The 26,327-nt window shown below is 40.5% G+C and overlaps 1 protein-coding gene across 2 annotated transcripts; it reads left to right on the top strand.

Annotated features, from left to right (window-relative positions):
* The first annotated feature begins 8,591 nt into the window (after positions 1 to 8,591).
* On the top strand, positions 8,592 to 22,648 carry LOC136714321 (vitellogenin). Of its 2 annotated transcripts, none has more exons than XM_066691746.1 (35): positions 8,592 to 8,678; positions 8,783 to 8,803; positions 9,171 to 9,322; positions 9,765 to 10,016; positions 10,403 to 10,564; positions 10,649 to 10,797; positions 11,069 to 11,219; positions 11,334 to 11,491; positions 11,589 to 11,754; positions 12,005 to 12,130; positions 12,436 to 12,654; positions 12,820 to 13,037; positions 13,157 to 13,254; positions 13,509 to 13,633; positions 13,732 to 13,833; positions 14,076 to 14,195; positions 14,315 to 14,504; positions 14,637 to 14,730; positions 14,843 to 15,028; positions 15,473 to 15,617; positions 15,705 to 15,909; positions 16,233 to 16,396; positions 16,702 to 17,154; positions 17,435 to 17,491; positions 17,598 to 17,741; positions 18,620 to 18,832; positions 19,128 to 19,270; positions 19,506 to 19,644; positions 19,731 to 19,842; positions 20,179 to 20,362; positions 20,517 to 20,608; positions 20,916 to 21,007; positions 21,230 to 21,389; positions 21,949 to 22,110; positions 22,443 to 22,648. In XM_066691746.1, the coding sequence occupies exons 1-35, from the start codon at positions 8,600 to 8,602 to the stop codon at positions 22,538 to 22,540; spliced, it is 5,331 nt and encodes a 1,776-aa protein (XP_066547843.1). In that variant the 5' UTR covers positions 8,592 to 8,599; the 3' UTR covers positions 22,541 to 22,648. The 2 variants fall into 2 exon arrangements, with proteins under 2 accessions (XP_066547843.1, XP_066547842.1); XM_066691745.1 differs by having other exon boundaries at positions 16,699 to 17,154.
* Positions 22,649 to 26,327: the final 3,679 nt, after the last annotated feature.

Below are 26,327 nucleotides of genomic sequence, written 5' to 3'. Positions count from 1 at the left end.
GCAAACTTCAGATGGGCCTGTACATGTGCTTTCTTGAGCAGGGGGACCTTGCGGGCACTGCAGGATTTCAGTCCTTCACGGCGTAGTGTGTTACCAATTGTTTTCTTGGTGACTATGGTCCCAGCTGCTTTGAGATCATTAACAAGATCCTCCCGTGCAGTTCTGGGCTGATTCCTCACCGTTCTCATGATCATTGAAACTCCACGAGGTGAGATCTTGCATGGAGCTCCAGACCGAGGGAGACTGACAGTTATTTTGTGTTTCTTCCATTTGCGAATAATCGCACCAACTGTTGTCACCTTCTCACCAAGCTGCTTGGCGATGGTCTTGTAGCCCATTCCAGCCTTGTGTAGGTCTACAATCTTGTCCCTGACATCCTTGGACAGCTCTTTGGTCTTGGCTATGGTGGAGAGTTTGGAATCTGATTGATTGATTGCTTCTGTGGACAGGTGTCTTTTATACAGGTAACGAGCTGAGATTAGGAGCATTCCCTTTAAGAGAGTGCTCCTAATCTCAGCTCGTTACCTGTATAAAAGACACCTGGGAGCCAGAAATCTTGCTGATTGATAAGGGATCAAATACTTATTTCCCTCATTGTAGCAGGTTATAATTTAACTAACGTGTGCATGGTTCAGTCATGGCGTTTATGGTCTTATGGATGCATGTATTAAACCAGTCCTTAATGTTTTAGAGGGCAACTCAGATTAGCTGTATTTATTTATTCATTCATTTAACTTGTAAATGGGCACATGTTGAAGAGGCCCTAAATTCATCTTAAAATCTTAATTATGAGGGTACCACAGATCACAAATTGAGACCAGCCCCCACCATTTGCTACTAGATGAACCTTGTACAGATTGCTGAGTAAAACCACAAGAGGATGGGGAAGTGGGCACACAACCCCCCTTGCCTAACTAGAGATACGTTAGCTACATGCCGAATTGAGAGCACGAAATGGCCACATATGTTTCCCTATTTGGGCACAAAATAGACAACTGATGTTTTTGCTTGATCAAGATTTGACACAGGATGTCACGAGATAGGGAGGTGTCTCTCCCTTATTGGTTCAACTTACTCAGTTCATGGTCTAGCAGTATGTATAAAACTCTATGTAAAGCCTATGATTTTAAGGAAGTTGAGACAAAGACCTGCGTGTCTGACGGCCCACTTCCTTCCACAAGCTTGCTGAATAAAGACTTCTGTTTGATTCAATTTACTCCACAGTCTGATTTCTGAAAATAATTAAAGTAATTAAAGGGGATTCTTCAGATGGCGTCACGAACAGGATAACGCTGGAAAACTGGGAATTCCCCACTGACCGTTTCCAGAATGGGTGAGTAGGTTACTTTACCACCTATATAGATGAATAATGACGTTGTTGGGGAAACCCGGAGATTCCACACTAGAGCGATATAAAAACGAAACTAAAACTAGGACAGACAGACTGTTAGAGTGATTGATTTATACAGATCTGATTGTGAAGTCGAGATAATATTTTTGTGCTGCGTTTTTATCTTGTCCTGCGTTTTGCCTGAGTGCTACGCAGTTTATCGTGTCCTGCGTCTTGCCTGAGTGCCACGCAGATTATTGTATTGTGCGTCCAGCCTGAATGTCTGGCGCAGATATTGTGTTTTGCGCTCGGTATGGGCTTTCCCCAGAGCAGGTCTGCGCAGCCTAAGTGTCTGGCGCAGATATTCATGTTTTGTGTTATGTGTATGTAGAGTCCATGTGAGTTAAATCGATAGAAATCTATTGTGTAAATCAATAGGAATCTATTGTTGTCATAGTCATGTCTGATCAGAGTATAATTGAATTCCTTAGGGACAAACATAAGAAGACAGAGAGACAAATGGTAGATGATAGATTATTATTTTATTTTTTTTTCTTGGCAGACACCCTTATCCAGGGCAACTTACAACATAAGTGCAAACAAAGTGCAAAAATACAGTTAAGTATTTTTCAATTTAACTAAAACATAGCATTTCAAAATAATACATTTTACAAATTCCAATTTACAATTTACAAGTACAGTAAGTGAGGTACTACATCCTGGACGGTGAAAGCATGCTGTCAAGATGTAGGGTCACAGTCAAGGGCTACGGGAAAAGGAGCAAGGAGGAAAACGATCAAGAACGTGAGAGTATAATAAAACTGTGAAGTGCTATCTAGCAGGGATAAAAGGACTAATATTACAAGTACTGTCAGAAAAGATGCGTCTTGTGTAAGCGCCGGAATGAGGTCAAGGACTCTGCTGTTTTGATTTCGGTGGGCAGGTCGTTCCACCATTTAGCGGCCAGGGATGAGAAGGAGCGGGCTCTGGAGGAAGGAGAGTGGAGAGGAGGTAGAGTTAGTCTTCTGGCACTGGAGGAGCGCAGGGGTCTGGAGGGGATGTATGGAGAGACGAGGGTCTGAAGGTAGCTTGGGGCTGTGTGGTCGAGACAGCGGTAGGTGAGTGTCAATGTCTTGAACTGAATGCGTGCCGCTATCGGGAGCCAGTGGAGGAAGCGGAGCAGTGGAGTAGCGTGTGCGAACCGTGGCAGAGAGAATACCAGACGAGCCGCAGAGTTCTGGATGAGCTGGAGCGGGTGGGTAGTAGATGCACGCAGTCCGCCCAGGAGGTAGTTGCAGTAGTCCATGCGGGAGAGGACCAGTGACTGGACGAGCAGCTGAGTCGAGTAGTCGGTGAGGAAGGGACGGATCCGGCGTATGTTGCTCAGGAAGAATCTACAGGTGCGTGTCAGCGTGGTGATGTGCTGGGTGTAGGAGAGTGCAGGATCGAGGGTGACTCCTAGATTTTTAACGGAAGAAGAAGGAGAGAGTGTGGTGGATTCCAAGGGGATCGAGATGGGGAGGTCAGCTTAAGGTGAGGAAGAGTGGGGGAAAAACAGGAGATCCGATTTGGAGAGGTTGAACTTGAGGTGGTGCGAGTGCATCCAGGCGGAAATAGCAGACAAGCAGGAAGAGATGCGAGAGGGGATGAGAGGGTCAGAAGAGGGAAAAGACAGGAAGATCTGGGCATCATCAGCGTAGAAGTGGTAAGAGAAACCATGGGAAGCGATGAGGGGGCCCAGGGAGCGAGTGTAGAGAAAGAACAGGAGCGGGCCCAGGAAGGAGCCTTGGGGAACGCCTGTGAGGAGAGGTTGGGGGGTGGATGAGGAGCCTCGCCATGTCACTGGGTATGACCGGTCACTGAGGTAGGAGGAGAACCAGGTGAGAGCAGTCCCAGAGATCCCAAGGTCAGCGAGGCAGGAGAGGAGGATGGAGTGATCAACGGTGTCAAATGCTGCGGAGAGGTCAAGGAGGATGAGGACTGAGGAGAGGGAGGCGCCTGAGCACAGCTGAGGGAGTCAGTGACAGCCAGAAGAGCCGTCTCAGTGGAGTGAGCTTTGTGGAAGCCGGATTGCAGAGGATCAAGGAGTGAGTGTTGGGACAGAAAGTCAGAAAGCTGACGGTGGACCGCCCGCTCTAGAGTCTTTGAGAGGAAGGGGAGTAGGGAGACAGGGCAGTAGTTCTGAGGAGAGGTGGCGTCAAGGGTTGGTTTCTTGAGCAGTGGGATGACAGCAGCTTGTTTAAATGCAGAGGGGAAACAGCCAGAGAGGAGGGAGGAGTTGAGGAGGGAGGAGATGAAGGGGAGAAGATCAGGAGCGGTTGCTTGGAAGAGGCGAGAAGGGAGAGGGTCCAGGGCACACATTGTAGGTTTGTGACGTAGGAGGAGAGCAGAAACTTCAGCATCTGAGAGAGGTGAGAATGAAGAAAAGAAAGATTGATCGGTGGGAGGTTTCGGCGTGATGGGAGATGAGGGTGGAGTATTGAAGAGCCTGCGGATGTCTGCAATCTTGGAGGAGAAGAAGGAAGTCGAAATCATCAGCAGTGAGAAATGAGGGAGGAGGAGGGGGAGGGGGGGCAAGGAGGGAGGAGGAGGTGGAGAAGAGTTTGCGGGGGTTGTTGACAGTGGATTCGAAGAGAGATTGGAAGTAAGACTTCTTGGCTGAGGTGAGAGAGGAGGAGAATGTGGACAGTAGAGAGCGGTAGAGTTCGAGGGCAGCTGGGTCCTTTTCCACTTCTGTTCGGCGGCACGCAGACTAGTTCGGGTTGAGCGGAGAACAGCAGAGAGCCAAGGCTGAGGAGGGGAGGGACGGGCAGGACGAGATGCGAGAGGACAGAGAGAGTCAAGGGAGGAGGTGAGGTAGGAGAACAAAGAGGAGGTAGCACAGTTGACAGATAGATGGGAAAAACAGTCAATGGAAGGTAAGAGAGTGAGGGCAGTGGAGGCAAGGGTGGAGGGGGAGACAGAGCGGAGATTATGGCAGAAGGTGACAGAGGGAGTGGGATGGTCACGGGACTGGTCCCTCAGAATCATAGTGACTGGTGGAATCAAGGAAACACAAGACAAAACCGACAAAGTTTCCATAAGGCTTTGTCAGAATAATACGACTTTAGAGAAGAACTTGATCACAATGGATCAGGAAAACTAAGGCAGAGAAATAATGAAATAATCAAGTGGGATTATTTTACATTTTATTCTAAATAATAAGAACCTTATTAAATAAACAAATACCATCATAAAGAGGTTAAAAGGGCTGTTTTAGGCACTGCAGGGTCAATAAAACATGCCACAGATATCTGAATTATCTGAATTATCTTTGGATATCAATGTGTATGTGCTTTATGTGTTTATATATATGTATAGTTTGAAGGTGATATAAAGTAAATGTCTACGTTTTGTATGTGTTGTATTTTTAATATTGTCCATACTCCAGAATAAGGCTAACAACTGAAGTAACTGGTAATTTCAGAATTATATTTAAAACTGTCACAACAGATTTATCAGATTCATGAGGATCTAACCATGAGGACCTTTAACTCTATACAGAGTGCCTCAGGCATCAGAAATAAGAAAGAAAAGAAACTTCCTACCAATTGTCTCTGCACACCATCTCTGCACACCATTCACAATATGAAACACCATCCAGTTGTTCATAAAATATTAATAAAATCGGCTGCTACCGATCCGATTACTATCCTTCAATTTATTTGTAACTAGTCACGGCACTGCACCGGGGTCCTGTGAAATCCAAGTTTGTAATATACTCGGATATTGACTGTAAGCAGTCATTGTTTCTCTACGTGGATTTCCATGCTGCTAATAAAACTAATTTATTTGTGATTGCACACGGAACTTGAGATGATATCTTCTGACATAATGTATCTGATCTCTTCCCTGTCTGTCTGCAAGTCAATCACACATCACCATTTCTGAAAAAGAAGGATTTCCTTAGTGGGCGGGACAGACGCTTACGGCCGCGTCTGGCAGCAGATAGTTAACCGCCCAGAAAACCGGGTCTGGTGGAAACACTCTGAGGGTAGCGCTGCCCCGGGGGCAGAACAGGATTGTGCATCTGATTGGTTACTTGACTTTAGAAGGCAGGACGTATATCACAGATATTAGAAGGAATTAGAAGAAGTAAATAACTCAATCGTGATCTATGTCCTAGAGTTGGAATTATTCTAAAGTTAAAAAACGGTGGACAAAATACTGGAATTTGCAAATGTTATCCTTAGAACTGATTGGCTATATTCTGGACTGCAGCCAGAGGTCTTTCATGGCCAGTTTAAACCCTGTGAAAATAATCAGTAAAGCACTGAAATAACATACAAAGACACATTAAAATACAAGAATACAGTATTATCATAGCAACATGATTTATTTGGAAAATATCTGGGTAGCACAGAAACAATTTACATTAAGATATACAAATGTCTCCTCTGTATTCACTGTGATAATCCGGTACCAATGTGTGCATACAGAAGGATTTTTTTTCCAGTAGAAGACTTTGTTTATAATAAAAAATGATAGCTACCTAGCTAAATACATATTGATATTGTAGCACTTTGGGAGTTTTCAGGTCACGATGGGATGGGGACTCGCACCCTGTTCTCCTGAGCCACAGTGCAGTAATCATTCACGTGTGAATCTCACACAATGTGTTACGTGTATTTAAATGCTTTGATTTCCTGTACCAACAAAGATACTTGGTCTTATTTTATGTAGTTAATGTTTAAGCCTGTATTGTACATGATCACTAATGATCACTGTTCAAAATTATGTATTATTATTGATATTACATAAAATTGCCTATCCTGGTATTTCGCAATTTCACGATGTCACAAAGTCACCCTGGCTAAAGCTGTTAGCTAAATAAAAACTCATAAATATACACAAATCAGAATGGTCTAAATGACTGTCTGGTACCGGATCATCACAGTGAATACAGAGGAAACGTTTGTATGTAAACATCTTAATGTAAATTGTGGTTGTGTTACCACATCTTTTCTCGTTTGTTAATGATGTCCTTGTATGTTATTTCAATTTTCAAAGGCTTTAATCTGGCCATGGAAGACATTTGGCTGCAGTCCAGAATACAGCCACCTGTTAGGATAACGCTTGCAAATGCTTTACTTTAAAATAAACCAGCCCCTACCGTGAACACTGGGCAAAAAAGTGATGATGTAACCACAGTTACTGACCACTGACTTTATCTTGGTCATTTGGATTGTGAGGACAATGCAAACCGATTCAGTGATACACAGTACATAGATATGTAACATCAGAAATATGGTAAACAGATAAATATCATCGTTATACATTAAAACTTAACGTATAATCAGGATTGAGACACTGTTTATAGTAGTACATTGCTTTGTGAGCCCTGTATTACTCAGGACACATCTGTTCAAACTGTACTTGTAATTTAGCAGTTTATTCCCCTGAGTGGTTCAGCACTCTTGTAATTTTGCTCTTGATAAGGGTTTCATTCTACTTGCTTTTGCATTGCTAGTATTCCTGTTGTTTATTTATCATTTCCCCTATGCCCCTACCCTTTAGCTCTTACCTATTACTTCACACATCGTCTGCACTTGATAGCTATTAGAACTAGGATGTATGATTTGTATTTTAAATTAACTTTATATTTAATCTATGCACTTCTCCAATTTGGAAACTTTAATGGTATTTTGCTTGATTTGTAATTTTGTACTGTACTTTTACTTTGCTTTTAAATAAAATAAAATAATAATAATAATATATATATATTAATCTCTGATAAATTGAATAAATCAACTTCAGTCCCATAACATGGGGGCTGGGGGACAGGACAGGAAACACTTTCAATCTAAAAACAAGTGATATCTGTAACAGTTAGTGGTGTTAGACAACTGTAAAACTGGCAAATCTGTTGCTAATGGGGGTAACTCACCACGTTGGCCACACAGATTGGTGAGTGCATATTTAGATAGATTAGTTTATTAGGTGTCAAAGCAAGTGGAAACATCTTGGGGAGGTTTTATATTATAATATATATAACCAATGTCTTTGAAAACATCTATGTTCAAAATCAACATATTTGCATATACTGCACAGTTCCATGATTACCTTATAAAATAATTGTAGGTAGGTAGATGATAGTTAGGTTTGTATATTTACTAATATTCAATAGAATTATATTACTTATCTATCTATATATAGGTGTATGATACATATATAGATAGATAGATATCAAAGCATATGTACAATAAATATAGCTAATGAAAAAATAAAAAAGCCTAATTATTTCAGAAAACAGTGAGAGCAGCCTGCCCTGACCTGGACTGTGATGACCATCAATGGACAGTGATGTGCCAATTGTAAACATGGTGCAGACAATGACAAACAAGGAAGCTGCTGTCCAATTGGCACAAAGGTGTGCATTGTACTGCCAATTTTTATATTCTTGGATTCAAGCTGAATATATAATCTTTTCACTTTGATATGTATGCTATATGAATAAATGTGCATAAATATGTTTACGAATAAACATACACAAATATGTATAAATGTCAGACATATGCATAAGTGTATACATAGGTATATGCTACACATATATATATATATATATATATATATATATATATATATATATATATATATACAAACACACACACACACCTCTGGGAAAAATTAAGGGACCACTTAACATTGATTTCTGAACTTGGAGTGGTCTCAGTTTTTTCCACAGCTGTATGTATGTACATATATATATATATATATATATTTACACACACACACACACACCCCATGAGAGTATAACTCACCATGTTGAACAGATGGGTTGTTGAGAACCTCTTTAAATATGTTAAGGTGCCTTCGTCCAGCAGTGGATCAATATAGGCTGATTGTGATGATTCCATAATAACCTTAATACAATTCCATAATAACCTTAGCAAAAATAAATCAGATTTAGGTAGCTTTATGATAGTTAGGTTTATGTATTCACTGAAACTCAATACAATTGTATTACCTACCAATCTATAGATCAGTATATGATATAATATATCTATGAGATGGGTATAAATATATACATAAGATCAAAAATTCCTTTGCCTTTGACTTTAATTTTGCTAGCGGTGGTACAACATTATCAATGACATTTTGGCTGTCCATGAGAAAATACAAAAAAAAAATGATGCGGTGGGGGGATCAGATAAGAGGAAATCCAGTCAGCAGAAAGTAGTGATTGTGCATGAGCATATGTGAGCGCTGCCTGCCCTGGGAAGTATATATATGGGCACAGCACCCACAGTCCAGTACCAGCCTCCAGCCATGAAGTTGATCCTTCTAGCACTGACGGTGGCCCTTGTGGGTGAGTATATTATTAAAAGGTGATTTCAAAAGTAAATTGAAAAGAATGATCGATTCTGTATTTCGTTAGTTGATTCTAACTCTTCAATTTCTCTTACTTTGCAGCTTGTAACCATGCTAACTGGGGTGAGTCTGTTATATTAACATTAATGAATATTTTATTCACAAGAACATACCTTATACCTATTGCAATGTCCTGTTTGTATGGCTAGTTTGTAATGATCCAGTGACAGAAATGAGCTAAACAGCACTGAGGAGGAACAAGAGCAATGAGTTAATAAAACAAAAGAGTATTTTTAAACAATGTCATGAATGACAGTAGAGACCTTAAGTGAGAACCTCTTTAAATAGGTTAGTGTGGCTGGTTGACTGAGGTCTGAGTAAGAGACACAAGGTAATACAGCATGACACACAGCAAGGGACCCACAAGGCAGGTTCTTGGAGAGATCTACAGCGTTTGCCCAGGTGGGTTAGTGAGTGTGTTGTGTTACAGATCCCGACTACAGTGGCAGTAAGACCTACGAATATGACTATGAAGGCATCATCCTGGTGGGGCTCCCAGAAAAGGGCCTGGCCAGAGCTGGACTGAAGATCACCTGCAAGGTTGCAATCAGTGGAGTGGCCCAGAGGACCTACATCCTTCAGGTATGGGAAATATCAAGGTTTTTAGACTGTAGTTTCAACCAAATTAAAAGGTGCCTTTCTTGGAGTTTTTCTAAAAATGGAGCTTGTCCTTCCTCTACAAAGTTTTCTGAAATGCATCATTTAAAGCATTCAAACCAAAGCAGGAAGAGATCTCAGCTGGAGGAATATGATGCATAGCCAAAACAATACATCATTATTAATACAACTTTTCCTTTCCTTGCTCTGCTTATTAGATTGACTGCATACTACTCATGAATATTCACACATACAAGCTTCAAATCTAGCAGAATTACATTCACTATGCTGAATTATGCCACTTATATAGTAATTGAATTGCCACTAAAGTTCAGACATGCATTTATCCTGTATCAAACTCTATTGTATTTTAATTGTTTAGAGAATTTCTACATGGGTACTGAGTGTGGTCCTTTTGTCTCAACAGCTGGCCAACCCTGTGATCAAGGAGTACAATGGTATCTGGCCCAGGGATCAGTTCACCACTGTGAATAGTCTTACACAGGCTCTGGGCAGCCAGCTTCAGATACCAATCAAGTTTGAATACAACAATGGCAACGTAGGACAGATTTTCGCTCCCTCATCCATCTCTGACACTGTACTAAACATCCAGAAAGGCATCCTGAACTTGCTGAATCTCAACATCAAGCAAACTGAAAACGTGTACGAGCTGCAAGAGGTAAATCTCAAGAATTACAATTGAACCCCAAACCTAATTTTATAACATTCAATGCACATAATGCCCACTAAGGAGGGGATGGGGATGGGACAGAAGGCTACTTATCTTGATTGAGTGCAACATAGAGGCAATACAAATTCTTTCATTTGATTTAGATTATCTTCTTTTATGTTTTATTAATCTGATAATGTAGATTTTAACTGGATAACCCCTTCACGTGGTTAACATCCCTATAACAAACAGAAAAGCCTGCTGTCGCTCTAATGTCACCTGGGTTATTGTGAGGCAACTTACCTCAGCAGAGTAGCGATAAAAACTGAACTCCTTTTCTTCTCAGTCACACATTGAATGTCACCATGATATGTATTCTCTTGTCTCCTTACCAGGCTGGGCTTCAGGGCAGATGCAAGACCAACTACCAGATTAAGGAGGAAACCAAAGGAGAACGCTTATTCATCACCAAGACCAAAGATCTGAACAACTGCGAGGAACAGATACAGAGAGACATTGGCATGGCCTACGCAGAGGAGTACAATGACTACCAGCAGGTAAGACACTGAAATATGTTGTCCTCAAAGTGTACCTTCAGTCGCCACTCTCAAGGCCTCACAAGGTTTGTTTTGTCTGCCCAGAGAGGACAGAATGTGCAGAGAGCTGCTGCCTACGAATATGTGCTGAAGCCACAAGACTCAGGAGCGCTGATCACTGAAGCCTCAGCCACAGAGGACCACCAGTACACCCCCTTCAATTGGCACAGTGGAGCTGCTCAGATGCAAGCAAGGTATACTGGATGAGATTCGTTTCTCCTCACATCACTTACATACCTACTATGGTTCACAGGTTTGTCTTATTCCAGCTCTGCAGACTTCATACCATTAAGTCATGAAGTTGTTACTGAAAAAACTAACTCTTTCAAACATTTTAACAAAAAACAACCCTGTCCTACCAATTACAGAAAGCTCAGTTGCTCAGTTAATTTAGTTTCATGTACCCGTTTCTTTTTTCACATAAAGTATTATGTATATGTTTTAATAATCCTGTTCAACCTACAGACAGAGGCTGGTTTGGAGCAACACAAGGAACAGCCCAATTAAGGAGCCTGAACTTCAGTTTGAGAAACGTGGCCGTCTACAGTACCAATTTGGGTCTGAAATCCTCCAGACCCCAGTTCAGCTCATTAAGTCCAAGAACCCTGAAACACAGGTATTAAAGACAGCCCTTGATGTCTACTTCAATCTTTCCACCTCAGTAAAAGAAATTCCATGAACACCTTACTTGGTTGTTCTTGATGTTCTTTTTACTTTACTTTTTCCATAGATTGTGGAAACCCTGCACCACCTTGTCCAGAACAATGGGCAGAAGGTTCATGAAGATGCTCCAATGAAGTTCATCGAGCTCATTCAGTTAATGCGTATATCCAGCCAACAGAATATTGATGCCATCTGGAAGCAGTTTGAGAATAGAAAGGAATTCAGGTACAGAACCTATTCTAGCATTCAGTTGACTGTCTATTCATATGTCAGTGTTGTACTATCAAATTGACTCTCTGCTTTTCTTTCCTTTTCTCAAAAGGCATTGGATTTTGGATGCTATTCCTGCTATCGGTACAAATGATGCTGTTAAATTTATAAAAGAGAGGATTATTAATAAGCAAATCACAACATATGAAGCTGCTCAGATTCTGATGACTGCAATGCACAGGATGAAACCGGAAACTGCTAACATTCAGATTGCTTCAGTGAGTTGATACCTTTAGACACTTTATTATTCTTCAGTTGGATGAAATACATTACTAAAACACTTTTGTTCAGTTTTGTTGTGATTGTAAATCAGAATTCCTTTGAGTAGAAAGATCTTTGATTCTTCATTCGAATTTCAAAGTGTATTACATTACATCCATAACATTAGATTATTTGCCGATGGAACAACCTCAATTTCAAGCCAATTCTCTTTAAATATTATTATCATCATCACTGATGTCATTTCAGGAACTGATCAAGCACCACCATATTGCAGACGAACCCATTCTCTTCAAAATTGCCATGCTTGGTTATGGCTCCTTGATTTACAAGTACTGCAAAGAACACGAAAAGTGCCCCGACAACCTGTTACAGGTACGTTTCCATTTGCAAATGTACTGCTTCGTTCCTTTGTGCTTTATGTAACCCTGTCTACTACTCTAAATGTTTTTTTATGTTTGTGTGTGTTCTATACTGTGCTATATTTTATTGTATGTTAACGTAACTGCAGTATCACAACTTAGTGGCCAGGTCATTTTTGAAAATGAGAACTTGTTCTCAATTGACTTACCTGGATAAATAAAGGTTTAAATTAAGAAATAATGTTAATGCCCTTACAGTGAAAACAGGTCTACTTAATTTTATTGGACCATTCATCTCTTTCTTCCTCCATTTCTCAGCCCATTCACGATTTTGCTGCTGATGCGGTCAGCAAAGCCCATGAAGAGGAGATGGTCCTGGCCCTGAAGGCCATGGGTAATGCAGGACAGCCCTCTAGCATCAAGCGCATCATGAAGTTCCTTCCAAGTTTTGCCTCTGGAGCTTCAGCATTCCCAATCAAAATCCAGGTTGATGCAGTGATGGCCCTGAGGAACATTGCCAAGCTACATCGCAGAAAGGTGAGATGAATTAAGCGTTTACCCCCCTGGAAATGTAGACTCACCTACACGTGCTGTGCCTCTCCACCTATTTTCTACCCATTTCCCTTGAAGTGAAACACAATGAGTTAAGAGTATCTCCACATTCCTCAGGTGTGAACATGCATTGTCTTGGTTCCTCTGCAGGTGCAGGAAGTGGCTCTGCAGCTGTTTAACGATGAAAAGCTCCACCCGGAGGTGCGCATGATGGCCTGTGTGGTTCTGTTTGAGAGCAAGCCCACAGTGGAGCTGGTGATATCTCTTGTCACAGCTCTGCAAAAAGTGAAAAACCTGCAAGTGGCCAGCTTTACCTACTCCCACATGAAGGCTCTGACCAGAAGCATGTCTCCCGACTATGCCCACGTGTAAGTGCTCAAGTCTACATTTTAGGACACACAAGAGGTCACAGAAAGCATGTTTGTAATTTGTTTCTTAGAATTTCTTGAATCTAGAAGTCTAATGACTCCACTTTATCCTTGTTTAGAGCTGCTGCCTGCAATACTGCAGTAAACATGCTGAATGGCAAACTAGGGAGACTGTCTTATCGCTTCAGCAAGGCCTTCCACATAGACACCTTCCAAAGTAAGTACAACCCAGCACCACCACTCCTACCACGAATTATGTTCAATGGTATCAGAAATAGATTACTTTTAATATATGGAAAACGCCACACTGGCACACTGTCAAACATTTCCAGATAGGATGGATGTCTAATACTACCTCATTAAAAAAAAAAACGTAATCCAAGGAGGCTTACTGTCAGCTAATAAAGTGAACACAACAAAGTGAATACTCCAATTTCAAATGAAGGCTGAACCACTGTTTCCTCCCTCAAGGTCGTCTGATGGCTGGGGCTGCTGCTAGTGTTTACGTCATGAATGATGCCGTCAGCCTCCTTCCCAGAGCTTTGGTGTCCAAAATCAGAGGATACTTCACTGGAGCAGCTGCAGACCTTCTGGAGGTACACTAGACACTCCAGTCTCCTTACACTCAATTAAAATGAGTGAATTGGAAAAGCAACAGGCAATTCAAGAATAACACTGATTCTGATTCTCTTAGGTGGGAGTCCGAGCTGAAGGCCTGGATCAGTGGCTTAGCAAGGCACAAGGGACGGCCCATGGCGATTCTACAGCAAACACAGTCCGACGCATGATGAGGGCAGTAAGTGCTTTATCAACAGCAGATGGTCATGTTCAGACAATGTGGGTTCTTGTTTTTTAAAGGATATTGTGACATACCCAATGTAAAAGAGAACCGCCTTAAAAAAATATTCAATAATTTGTGGGGGGACGAGGGACAACTGAAAAATGTAGTGAATAACAAGTCCAAAAAAGATTGCAGATACGCATACAATTTTCAAAATCAGTCACAGTTGCATTTGCTTATTCTTTCCTTCCTCTCAGTTCTCAGACTGGAGAGCCCTTCCCTCAAACAAGCCCCTGGTATCGGCCTACATTAAGCTGTTCGGCCAAGAAATTTCTTTCAGCGAGCTCGAGAAGACCGGCATTGAGTATCTAGCACAGGTAAAGACTGCAGAGTGAATTCATTTGGCAAACCTGGCATCTCTCTTTATAATCTTATCAGCTCATGCCGACGTGTGAGTCCCATCTGTATGACTTTTCTACTGCCCTTCTGGATACAGGGGTGGTCTGATCCCTTGGAACAACACGCACCTCTGAAGAAAGTGGTGCAGGTCCTTCAGAATGGAGTTGAAGGCCAGTGGTCCAAGCCCCTGCTGGTCGCTGAGGTGCGACGCATCGTCCCCACCTGTGTGGGCCTCCCCATGGAGCTGGCTCTGTACTCTGCTGCTGTGGCAAACGCTGCAGTGAAAGGTATAATAATACAAGTAATTCATGAACTCGACTGATCAGGTGTATTCTTACAGAATGATTCCATAACCAACATATTGAAAACAAAAGCATAAAGCACTAATTACAGTAGATTTCTGTTTTTCTCCTAAAAAGCCCGTGTTGATATGTCACCTCCTCTGTCTGCCAACTCCCGAATCACTCAGCTCATGAACACTAATATTCATGTGCAGGCCGATGTTACTCCAAGGTAGGTGTCTGTTTGATCCATGGAAATGAAAATCCATCAATAATTATGTCAGTTTAATCTCTGAGAGAAGCTGAGATGTTGATTGTAATTCTCTATTGTTTCCATATCGCAGTATCTCTATACACGGCATTGCAGTAATGGGCATCAACACCAACTTGATTCAGACCGGAGTGGAGCTATATGCTAAAGGATATACAATTATTCCAATGAAATTCACAGCCAAGATCAATATGAAGGAACATGAGTACAAGATACAGTCTGCACCCTGCCAAGTCGAGGATAAACTTCTGTCACTGAGGTATGAGGATTTGTACACAAAATCTTTGTCATCAGTTGCACTGTTGGGTGGACTTCAGTCAGTAACTAATTAATCTTATTGGTAGTTTAACTTGCTTAAATAAACACACATCTAGCACCAAAAACATGAAGTTTGAATGTGAATACAATTACCACATTATTATAGTGCATATAGTATTAATGTATCCAGTACATTGAAATAGGAAGTTGGTGAATAACAGTTTTGGTCCATCCTTCCATCCACTCATCCATGCTGTCAGATATTAATGATTACTTAGGAAATGAAGAGGAGTCAAAAGGTTACTTCAGTATCCAGACCGTTATTATTTGAATTTATAAGATATAGTACAAGCACTACATGTTAAAATGTACAGAACTAAAAGGAAAGGGATGCCCATTTTCATTAAAAAAACATAACAGTAAAAATAAAATCCCGCTTTAACAGGGCGCAGGCTTTCGCTGTGACAAGAACTGTGCAAGGAAACCCTGAGAAAAGGACACCAATCCTGCCCGCCTCAGCTCAAGTTGATATCACGCAAGAGCACTTCACGTCTCAATCCCGATCTCCTCGAGCTGGAAGCCAGAGTCTGGTAGGAAACCCTTTCTGCTGCTTCTGCATTCATTCATGAATATGTGCAAGTGTGTGTCTGATCTATCCTTTGTTTTTCCCCCTGCAGACATCCTCCATGTCATCAGAAGTGTTATACTCCCACTATCACTACACACGTGATTCATACAGATCCCATGACAAGTGTATCAAGGCCTCAGAGTTTGGTGTACAGTTGTGCTTCATGGGAGGAACTCAAAATGTTGCTTTCCTAAGAAGATCCCCTCTCTACCAAGCGGTCGGTGAACATTTTGCTGAAGTCATTATTAAACCAGGTACCAGAATTTATTCATATTTTGCTGTTCCCAGACAGTAACATTAGGGTAAGGTGCATTAACTGAATCGTCTAAATCATACAAATGTAAAGAATCTTAAACAACTATCTATTTGCACTGTCAAAATATATCATTGTATTGTCATCCCCAGTTTTAGCCTGGCTCAAGCCACAGAAATCTGCAGTACGATAGTGTACGATAAACTTAGCGGATATATAACAGATAAAAAGTGTATGCAGTGAATTAGCGAAGAACATTGTTTGAAATGAACAACTCCACTACTTTTGTCTGTGTTTACATATTCATGCTTGGTTTCTTTGCAGTGCAAACAGAGCAACCCATTGAAAATCTGGAGATTGAGATCGTGCCAGGAGATAAGGCAGCTTCCAAACTGAAAATTAATTACCTGAAGAGCACAGATGAAGAGGAAGCTCCACAAGGAAAGACGGTCTTGCTAAAACTGAAGAAAATCCTGAAAACGCAATTGGTACTTTCAATTTTCTATAAAAGAGTGGGGCGGTGGGGAGGACTGTATATGAGAACATTTGGGATACATATTTACTCAAAAATCCAATCTTCAATAGAATAGTTGAATGCATATCTCTGTCATAGATGAAGACCTGATAATACACGTCAGAGGGTAGGTTACAACGCACTTCACACTATCCACAAGAGCTACTACATGGAAACAACTCCAGTGAAAAATTATGAGAGGTCTAGAGTCTATTTCGGTGGCGTCACCTAAGACTGTTTGCTCACCATTGCCATGTTGTTCTACTCCTTTGCCAGCAGAGGAACAGATCAAATTCCAGCTCCAGCTCTTCCTCCAGTTCTCAAAACAGCAACAGCTCCAGCTACTCTAGCAGCTCCTCGAACTCCAGACAGGGTAAACCCAATGACGGCCTGGCGATCAAACGTCGCTGCTCCTCCAGCTCTTCATCCTCCTCCTCTTCCTGTAGAGCCTCCTCCTCTTCCTCTTCCTCCTCATCTGCTTCCAAACGCAGGCGTCAAGAAAGACGAGGCCAGAACTCCGGTCAGACCAATAGAGCTGCATCGAGAAAGGGCCGCAGTAGCAGTAGCAGTAGTAGCAGCAGCAGCAGCAGCAGCAGCAGTAGCAGAAGTAGCAGCAGCAGCAGCAGCAGCCGCAGAAGCAGCAGAGGCAGAGTGGCCATGCGAGTGATGAAGAATCAGGGAAGACAATCGAACAGCAGTTCTCTCAGCAGCAGCCAGTCTTCCAGCAGCGAGGTGAGGCCTGTAGTCCTTGAGGCTTTATTGATTTTGTTCCATCATGTCAGCAGTCCATAAATACATTCATGAGGCAGCAAGATGTTAAATCCTCTGATAAAATGTTAATGAATTATGAAAATGTCATACAAGTTCCAGCTTTGGAGATAAGTTGGCAGTTCATGAAAATAACACCGGAACAAGCGGCTATTACGATCTGGTGTAGCTTGAACTGGATTTGTCCTCAGTAGATGTTATACTATGAGATTTTGCTCAATCTTTATCCTACTGTTCTTTTCAGGAGCGAGGATACAAACGAATTTATGACTTCAAGTTTCTTTATCAAGGAAGACGAGAGGTAAGTCATGCCCTGGCTTTTCATTCATATTATTCAGAAGTGGGCTGTGGTTTTGCACGTCCTCTACACATGTTTCTTACGTGGCTGTGGTCTCTGTTTCTTGCAGTCCGGCTCCAGGAAAAAGTCCTCCTCCAGCAGCAGCAGCAGCAGGTCAGGCAGTTCCAGCAGTAGCAGTAGCAGTAGCAGTAGCAGCAGCAGTAGCAGCAGCAGCAGCAGCAGCAGAAATGGCAAGAAAACTGGAAACAAAAAGGTTAGTAAGTGCAGTTACATGTGTCTGTTATTGTCCTGAACAACAGCTAGAGTATAGTTATACCTCCGTTAATGGATCCTTGGGACAACTCCTTTATACAAAGACAGGCACGGACATCCAACTGTATAAAGGAGAAGCATGTGAAGCAAATCAAAAGTTTAAAATCTGAAGGACACCATTGCCCCATAAACACAATTGAGTGGGGTTTGTTGACATTATCAGAAACAGTGAAGAGCTTCATAAGTGTCCCTCACCTGGGCCAATCAGTGGTGCCCGTCGCCAGTCTTCCCTTTCCCTTTACTCAAGAAAAACAATTACTCCCATTATGTCATCCACACTGCTGACATAAATAAAGCATTGGTGCAGCTAGCTACATTATGGCTACTGCATAGGTCATGTTTTCAGACATATTGGACTTTTTTTTTTTCTGCTGTACCCCCTCTTCTATGAAGTCCTGGGACACATCCCTTTGATATTTCAACATTTGGTAACAAAGCTTCTGATAAAGCAGTGACTTCATTCAATGCACGGACTCAATTAACCGAGCTATTGTTGTACCTTCTATTGCCCGAGCCTGTAAGATGCACCAGCTCAGCAGTACACACAGGCCCCTTAAGTACTGCTACTGCATCTGCCTTTCTTACCATACCTTCGTGAAACCTTTAAAAAGGTGTACCGTACTGGTTTCCCTGTATCTGTGTTTTTTAGCAAAAATGATGCTATTTGTCTGCTCCTTTAAACACTACCAGAATAGTTTGGAAAGCTTTCCTGAAAAGCTCTTGAATGCTGACTATCACTCCCACTCCCCTTTGGGAAGAGCCCATTTCAAACGTATAGGGTGAGTTATTGACTTTCTTCTCTTTCCTGTTTAATACCAGCGTACTTTCCTTGGAGACTCCATTGCACCTTTAATGGCCATCATTTTCCGTGCCAGAAGGAGTGATAAGCAAGAACAAGGATACCAGGCTGCCATCTACCATGACCCATCTTCACCTAAATCCAGAGTTCAGGTGATAGCTAGTGACATCAGAGAGAAGAGCAAGTGGCAAATCTGTGTGAATGCTGCCAAGACGGAAATGCACAAACTCCAAGTGAGTTGGGGAGAAGGGAAGGGTGGGGGTTTAATAAAACAAATCTTTCTAGAAAGGTGCTTTCTTGCTCTTTTCAATAATTTGCCCTCTCTCCTCTCCCCTTCTGTTTGCTATGATCATTGATTAAATAACTTAGAATAAATCTTCTCCCTTTTATCTCTAATTTCCTATTCGAATACTTATTGCATTTGTTTTCATTCATCTCATTATACTGTGTATATATATATAAAGATGCTGCAGTGTGTCTAGTCCTCACTAGTCAGTTTCCTCTCTGATGGTTCTGCCTTTATTCCAGGTGGACACCAGATGGGGTCAGGAATGCCAGGACTACAAAGCTTCTCTCAAGGCAAAGATTGGCACTTTGGCAAATAACCCAGCCGTGCAGCTTAAAATTAAGTGGAAGAGGGTTCCTCGGACTGTAAATAAATATGTACAAATGTAAGTATCGCCACTTGCTCTCTTCACTTCACAGTCTTATGGAGTGTGGTTGGAATGTATATCATTTGTAATTAAATATACAATTCCTGTATCATTCATTGCCAAATGTATGTGTGTATATCTGTCTATCTATCTATCTATCTATCTATCTATCTATCTATCTATCTATCTATCTATATATATATAGCAGTTCCAAAGATAAATCTGTGAACAATGCTTTATTTCCATTTCGTAGGGTTGCTGAATATATTCCAGGTGCTGCTTTAATGATGGGATTTTCAGAGGTGGTGCGTAGAAATCCATCTAAACAGATTTCCTTTGTATTGGCTGCAACTTCTGCCAGGACCATTGACACAGTCATTAAAGCACCAAGGGTAACTTGCCATTATGTCCTATCTACATCTCCATATGCACTAGATGCTTCTGATCAATACTGACCACTGCCTCTCACTTGCTGCAGATGACAGTGTACACGCGTGCAGTGACGGTCCCATTCCAGTTGCCCATTGGAAGATCGATCTCATCCCTCAAAGAAATTGACATTAACCAAATACTGGCTGGTGCAGTGGCAGGTGTGTATTGCACATGCTAAAAACGACCCCCATTTAAATATGTGATCCCATTCACTTTGCTAGTTTCCAAGTATCATGCAATAAAAGGAATGGCAATAGAATAGTTAATGGGGACTTTCTAAAACATATGGCCCAATCCTACTACTGTTGTACATTTGTGAAAAAGGTGTAAAAAAAATAAATAAATAACAAACACTACAAATACAATGTAAAATGTAAATAAAATGTAAGGCGCACAACAGCCCATTTATTATAGACTTGCAGGTGTTGTAAGTACATTCAGGTTAACCCTCTCATTTGTTTTCCCTCTACTCTGTCCTCTACCTGGGTTATTAGGACAATGTTCAGTGACACAGAATGCTTTTAGCACCTTCAATGATGTGGCGTTCAACTCAGAGCTGCCCGATTCCTGCGAGATTGTCTTGGCTGAGGATTGTACCCCCCAGCACCAATGGATAGTGGTACTGAAGCAGGAGCAATCTGAGAAATACAGAGCTCTGTTTGTGAGTGTGGCTGACAGGTGAGCAATATGATAACTCCTATGATACACTATTGTGAAATGATTCTGAAATTGGTTAGATCAATCTTTGCCTGGAACCATTCCCCTAACGTTTCTAAATAAATATTGTTCTCACAAGAATGTTAAACTTGTGTATTTCTGTTTTCTTTTGTAGAAACATCAAGTTGATCATTAAGACTGGCCAACCTCCACAAGTGCTGGTCAATGGAGAACTAAAGTCCAATCTCCCCTACACAGACGACTCTGGTTTGTACAATCTTTCAATGTTTTAGCAATAGCAAATCCCTACAGTTGGAACAAAACATGTATTTCTAGGCAAACTTTACATTTACATTCAGTAGAAAAACCATGGACTGAATAGCAGACAACTTTCATTTCAACTGTTTCTCTCTACATGAGTGGATTTTAAGCAGTGACACTATAGTCATATGATATCACCTGTGGTCACATGGGTTATTGCCTGTGCAAAATGACAAATGTTATTTCATTCATCGATAACTGTCTGAATAAATCACCCCAGCTGAGTGACACGAGTGTGGTGTGGTCTTTACAGGCATCGTTGTAAACACAGAGGGCCCTGGAGTTTCTCTGACTGCAGAGAGTTACGGGCTCAGCACGGTTTACCTTGGAGAAAACGAGTACAAGGTACTTACAATGTAAAACTCTAATTAGTATGAAGTTACAATTTTACATTTCCCTGAAAGGTTTGTTTGATCACATTTTGGGAATATATTCTAATGACATACTGTTAGGGCTACTGTCAATGACTCATTGTTTTAAAATGTGGTTTACAGCTGAGGTGGAAGGGCTGCTGCGATATAAGTAGTGTTGCTCATTTGTCCTCTTTGGCTCCATTTCCTGGGACAGATCCAAGTCAACGGCGCCATGAGAGGAAAGACATGCGGAGTGTGTGGCACTGGAGATGGAGAGACCAAGCAGGAGTACCAGAAACCCGGCGGCGGTGTGGCCATCAGTCCCCAGAGTTTCATTCAGTCATGGGTCTTTGCCGGAGAGACCTGCACAGATGGTAATATTTGAACAAAATGCAGACTGGAGCGATCACAGACTAATAACTGGGAAATATGCATAGTTGACTACCAAACTACTGAATAAGAGGTTTAAAAGCTTTAGTCTTGCACTTCATAACATGGCTAAAATAAAATCAGTCACATTGAGAGTACCCTATGTTCATGAAGTATATAATGTATTTGAATATGATTAAGCATGTAGGTAGGGGGTCATTTAGTTTACGAACAGCTACACTGGTGGTAAGAGTTTCAGTGAAAACATCCAAATACTATCCACTGGTTTGAGGGTTAAAATCCCTGTCCTGTCATTACAACTGCTAATGTTAGATTTGAATCACTTGAGGTATTAAAGAGATCAACTCATGGGCCAACTTTTAGCAGTCTGTGCACATTTATAGCTTCCTCAACTAGCCATCACTCCTCCTAAGGCCGAGTACACAGACTCACAGTTGCTGTAGGTTTGCTTAAGCATGCAAGAATTGTTTCTATAAAAATGGAGACAGAGGGAATTCAGTTTGGAAGCACTGGCCAATTAAGTGCTCTGTTTTCTGTTGACAGATTGTAAACTGAAGCGGGAGTTTGTGAAACTGGACAAGCAGGTCAAACTTTACGGAACAGACGTCAAGTGCTACTCGACTGACCCAATCCTTCAGTGCATGCCTAACTGCAAACCCAGCAAGACCGTGCCTGTCAAACTGGGCTTCCACTGTATACCCACAGGTAAGCTTGCACTGGATTGCACTGCTGGGGGCCAAGACTGGCATTTCCAACAGGGAGGCATTGGTTCAGAGTTACAGGACTCCAATGAGAACCATCACATTACAGTCAAGCTTAACCACCATTGCTTATTTACACTGGCATCAAATTACATCAGTAAGCCATTTTGGTCTGTTTCTCTGTTAAATCCATTTTAGTTTAGTTTAGTTCTCAAAGGATACATGTCAAATGAATGTTCAATTGCCAGACCTTCCTCAGCATTATGTTTACAAAATAATCAAGCCAAGCAAACATCATCTGTTGGCAGTTTACCAAAGTGTTTCCTTCCCCTTTAGACACTGTTGTGAACCTCCTTGATGCAGACTTCAGCCAGAAGTGTGTGGACATGTACGAGACCCGGGAAGCCCATCTTGCTTGTGATTGCCAATGCTAAGCAGTGGTGGACAAGGAGTGAATGCACTCGTCCTCTCTTCTATTAAGTACATTGTATTATGATTGATGATCTGAAACATATTTAATTAAAGCATTCCAAAAGACAAAATATGTGTTGTGTGTCTTTGTGTGCCTTTAATGTGCCAGTTTCTCTTCTTTGCAATTGATTTTCTCATACAACACTGAGAAGCTGTCAGAAATTGTTATCAAATTGATCAGTTTCATTGCTTCTTAAACCTTAAAAACATGAGCAAAAATATCCTTCTAAAAGTCAATAAAGCTACAGGTAAATACAGACTAGCTGTACAAGCTACCATCACAGAAATCATTCATGAAACTGTGTTAACCTCATTCTACATTTTAAAAGTTAGATTAAAGGAAAATATATTGCTAGACTACTACCTCATGACCACATGCTGAACAATATATATTTTTACAATTCACACTTGCTTACATAAAGTATTACTATGCTTGACCAATATAGATTTGAAACATGCTCAGAATAACCATTTATTTATTTTATTTGAACAAGTACAGGTACTTAATTTTCTATACAGGTAGAAACAAACCAGCTGCATTTGCAAATCTTGAATTAGGGCTGTAAACTAAATATCGTTGTTCCAGAATTTAAATTAATTAAAATTAAGACTAGAACAATTAAGATATGTAATGTAGAAAGTAAATAACTTAAAAGGTCTTACTTTAAGTCTTAGGCCTGTGAAATTGGACATATGTAAGGCCTCATGATAAGACGTTTGCACAAAACAAAACCTTGCAGGTTAGATCTGTCTCAACAAAGTGTAGTCTTTATTTTGGGAAAAACTTAAAAAAGTCTGTTTGTAAAGTGAAGAAAAAAATGATTTAACTGAAGATGTAAAGTCTTGCCATAGTACATTGCTAAATATGAGAACACAGGTAATTTTGAGGATATGAGGGTTTCTCTAAACAATGTTTAAAAAAATTTAAGCATGGAATGAAATCACAGATAACATGAAAGCTTTCAACCCATGACTTCACACTGCAACTGAAATAAATAAAAATTGAAAAATCTCCTGTTTGAGGCACACATACAAAAACAAAAACTTACCCCATTAACATCACTAATGTAGTGGTTTTAATAAATCCCAGGATACACCGATGAAGTAATTACAAGTTTATTACAGAGAACATAAATACAGGTTAACCCAGAGCTCTCCTCTCACATGAAGTGAAGAAAAGATCTGAGGATGTGAGTGAAGAGGCCCCAAATACCTCACCCGTACATGAGGTTACCAAAGAGCACATAATGAGACCAGCTTCCAGATGCATCCCTCTGCAGACACACAATACAAATTTAGTACAGAACGTACGTTCTAGTAAAACCACAAGAAGATGGGGAAGTGGGCACACAACCCCCCTTTGCCTAGACGTGCGTTAGATATGTGTGGAATATAAATAACGAAATGGCTACATATGTCTCCATATTTGGGCATAAACTAGAAAACATTGTGTTTAAGCTTAATCAGGAAGATAGTGAGGATATCAAAAGATAGGGAGTTGTCTCCCCCTTATTGGTTCAAACTCACCCTGTCCAGGATAGCGCAGTATGTAAGCTCTATGATTTTAGGGAAGTAAGGACAGAGAACTGCGTGTCTGTGTGTATTACGTTTCTCCAAGCGGCTTGAATAAAGACTCTGTTTGATTCAATCTACTCTACAGTCTGATTTTTCTGAGAGCAATTAAAAGGGGATTCTTCATGAGTTAGAGAAGCCTTTTTGCATCTTCAGAGACAATGGGTTAAAGTCTTCTCTGTTGGAAGTGATTGCATCATATTAAAATACAGTTGTACAAAATAGTTTACCACATACATAATAATTAATACAGACCTAAGTTTCTTACTGTTGTTGAAGTGTATGATGAGTTGATTGGTGATGGTCAGCATTCTCAGGCAGCAGATGTTTAACCAAAGTCCTTAACCAAATACCTGTGCCCCAAAACACACAACTTTATACTGTTTAACTGTTTCAGCTGATTGAATATCCTAGAAGACAGTGGCTGAATGAAATCATGAGAAGACAATGCTTGATTGAAGTAACCCCTTGGACAGAAATGCATTAAGAAATAATAATTAAAGCAGTTGCCAGAACAGAGTAAATACAAACTAATGAATGTTTTATAGACCAGACTGAATTAGCAACATGAAAGCATTCATAATATATAGAGAATATAAAGGAAATAATAAAAGGAAGTTTTCCCATTACATTAACTATTGATATGTAGAAAGAAAAGTGTCCCACATTTAGTGGTAAAGAAGAAGGTGTTGAAACAGGAGTAGAGAATGATGCCTTGATACACAGCCAGTAGTTTCAGGTAAACCTATTACAAATATTATTATTTAAAATGTAGCAACTATATTTTCAAATACCATTTAATTTAAAATGTATTCAATACATATACCACAGCAGTCTATCATATCACACTATCCTAGTAAAAATATTTTTATCAAGGTTGTATTTGGTAATTATTCATTTTTAAAAGGTACTTAGTTTTACTTTACTGTTAATTTGAAGTTTAAATATAGTACAATTAATGGAAAGTATATAGCTCATTTTTAAAGTCTGGCATATGCTGCCATGTTAGTTTCATGTCAGTTTCTATAGAAAGAGATACTGTGGAGTTGGATTTACCTAAGACCTGGCAATAAGACTTACTGTTGGTTGTTAATGTGTGTCATTCTTTATAATGGATACTAGATACTAGATTTGATTTGTATTTCTATTGTTTCACTTAATTAATAAAAATTATTACATCTCAGTGTCAAATTAGTGGCAACTAATCTTGTGTATGTACATTCTCCCGTGTTATTAGTGAATGATATGAATGATAAGGGTCTGTCTTTAAATATCCTCTCGATGACTTACCCTTTCATTTAATAATTCAAAATAGACTGGCATACATTTTATTTTTGCTAAGGCGAATGCAAATGTGATACCTTCACTAAAACTAAATACAAATGCAAAAGTGAGACTTATTTCACAAAAAGGCTTTTACATATTTCCATACAATAGATGGACTGATTGATTAGCACAGTATATGTTTTATCATTATCATTAATTTGGCAAAGCTGGGGTCTGTTCTTTGCACGTGGATAAGGAGGTTAGCCGGCTAAGTTTCACGATAACTTGACAAACTCTGGATTTTCCGTTCAGTTCAGCCAGCTATGTTACCAGGGCCAAAGGTGAATACAGAAGTGGCAAATTACAAAAAAGTGATATGAACTGCATTATATTTTAAAACAATTTTAAACTTTTGTCATTTTTAACACAATTACAAGTTTAGCACTGAAGTAACGACTGAGAGAGACAAAACCCAGGCCTTACTGACCTCTCCGTCTCTATTTGGACACATGCGGGTCCTGATGCTGATAAAAAGGCTTTGGTTAAATCCTGTATTTAACAAATACGAAATTATATAGTCAGGGAATCCAACAGATATGTCTTTTGCTCTTACTGCATTTGTCTTCATCTAAACACTTTGATTCTTAACATTTTCTTGCAGACCTTGCGTTTGTTTTCTTCTTTCTTGCGTCTGATAAGAACTGATCGAGATATGTGTTTAAATCTCCTGTCACAATGTGCTTCCTCCACCCCACCACTGAATTTCAGATATTCACATTGGACATACACTCACCTAAAGGATTATTAGGAACACCATACTAATACTGTGTTTGACCCCCTTTCGCCTTCAGAACTGCCTTAATTCTACGTGGCATTGATTCAACAAGGTGCTGAAAGCATTCTTTAGAAATG

This window comes from Amia ocellicauda, chromosome 19 (assembly GCF_036373705.1).
Source record: "Amia ocellicauda isolate fAmiCal2 chromosome 19, fAmiCal2.hap1, whole genome shotgun sequence".
In the NCBI taxonomy this organism is placed as follows: domain Eukaryota; kingdom Metazoa; phylum Chordata; class Actinopteri; order Amiiformes; family Amiidae; genus Amia; species Amia ocellicauda.
This window is presented reverse-complemented; position numbering and strand designations above follow the sequence as displayed.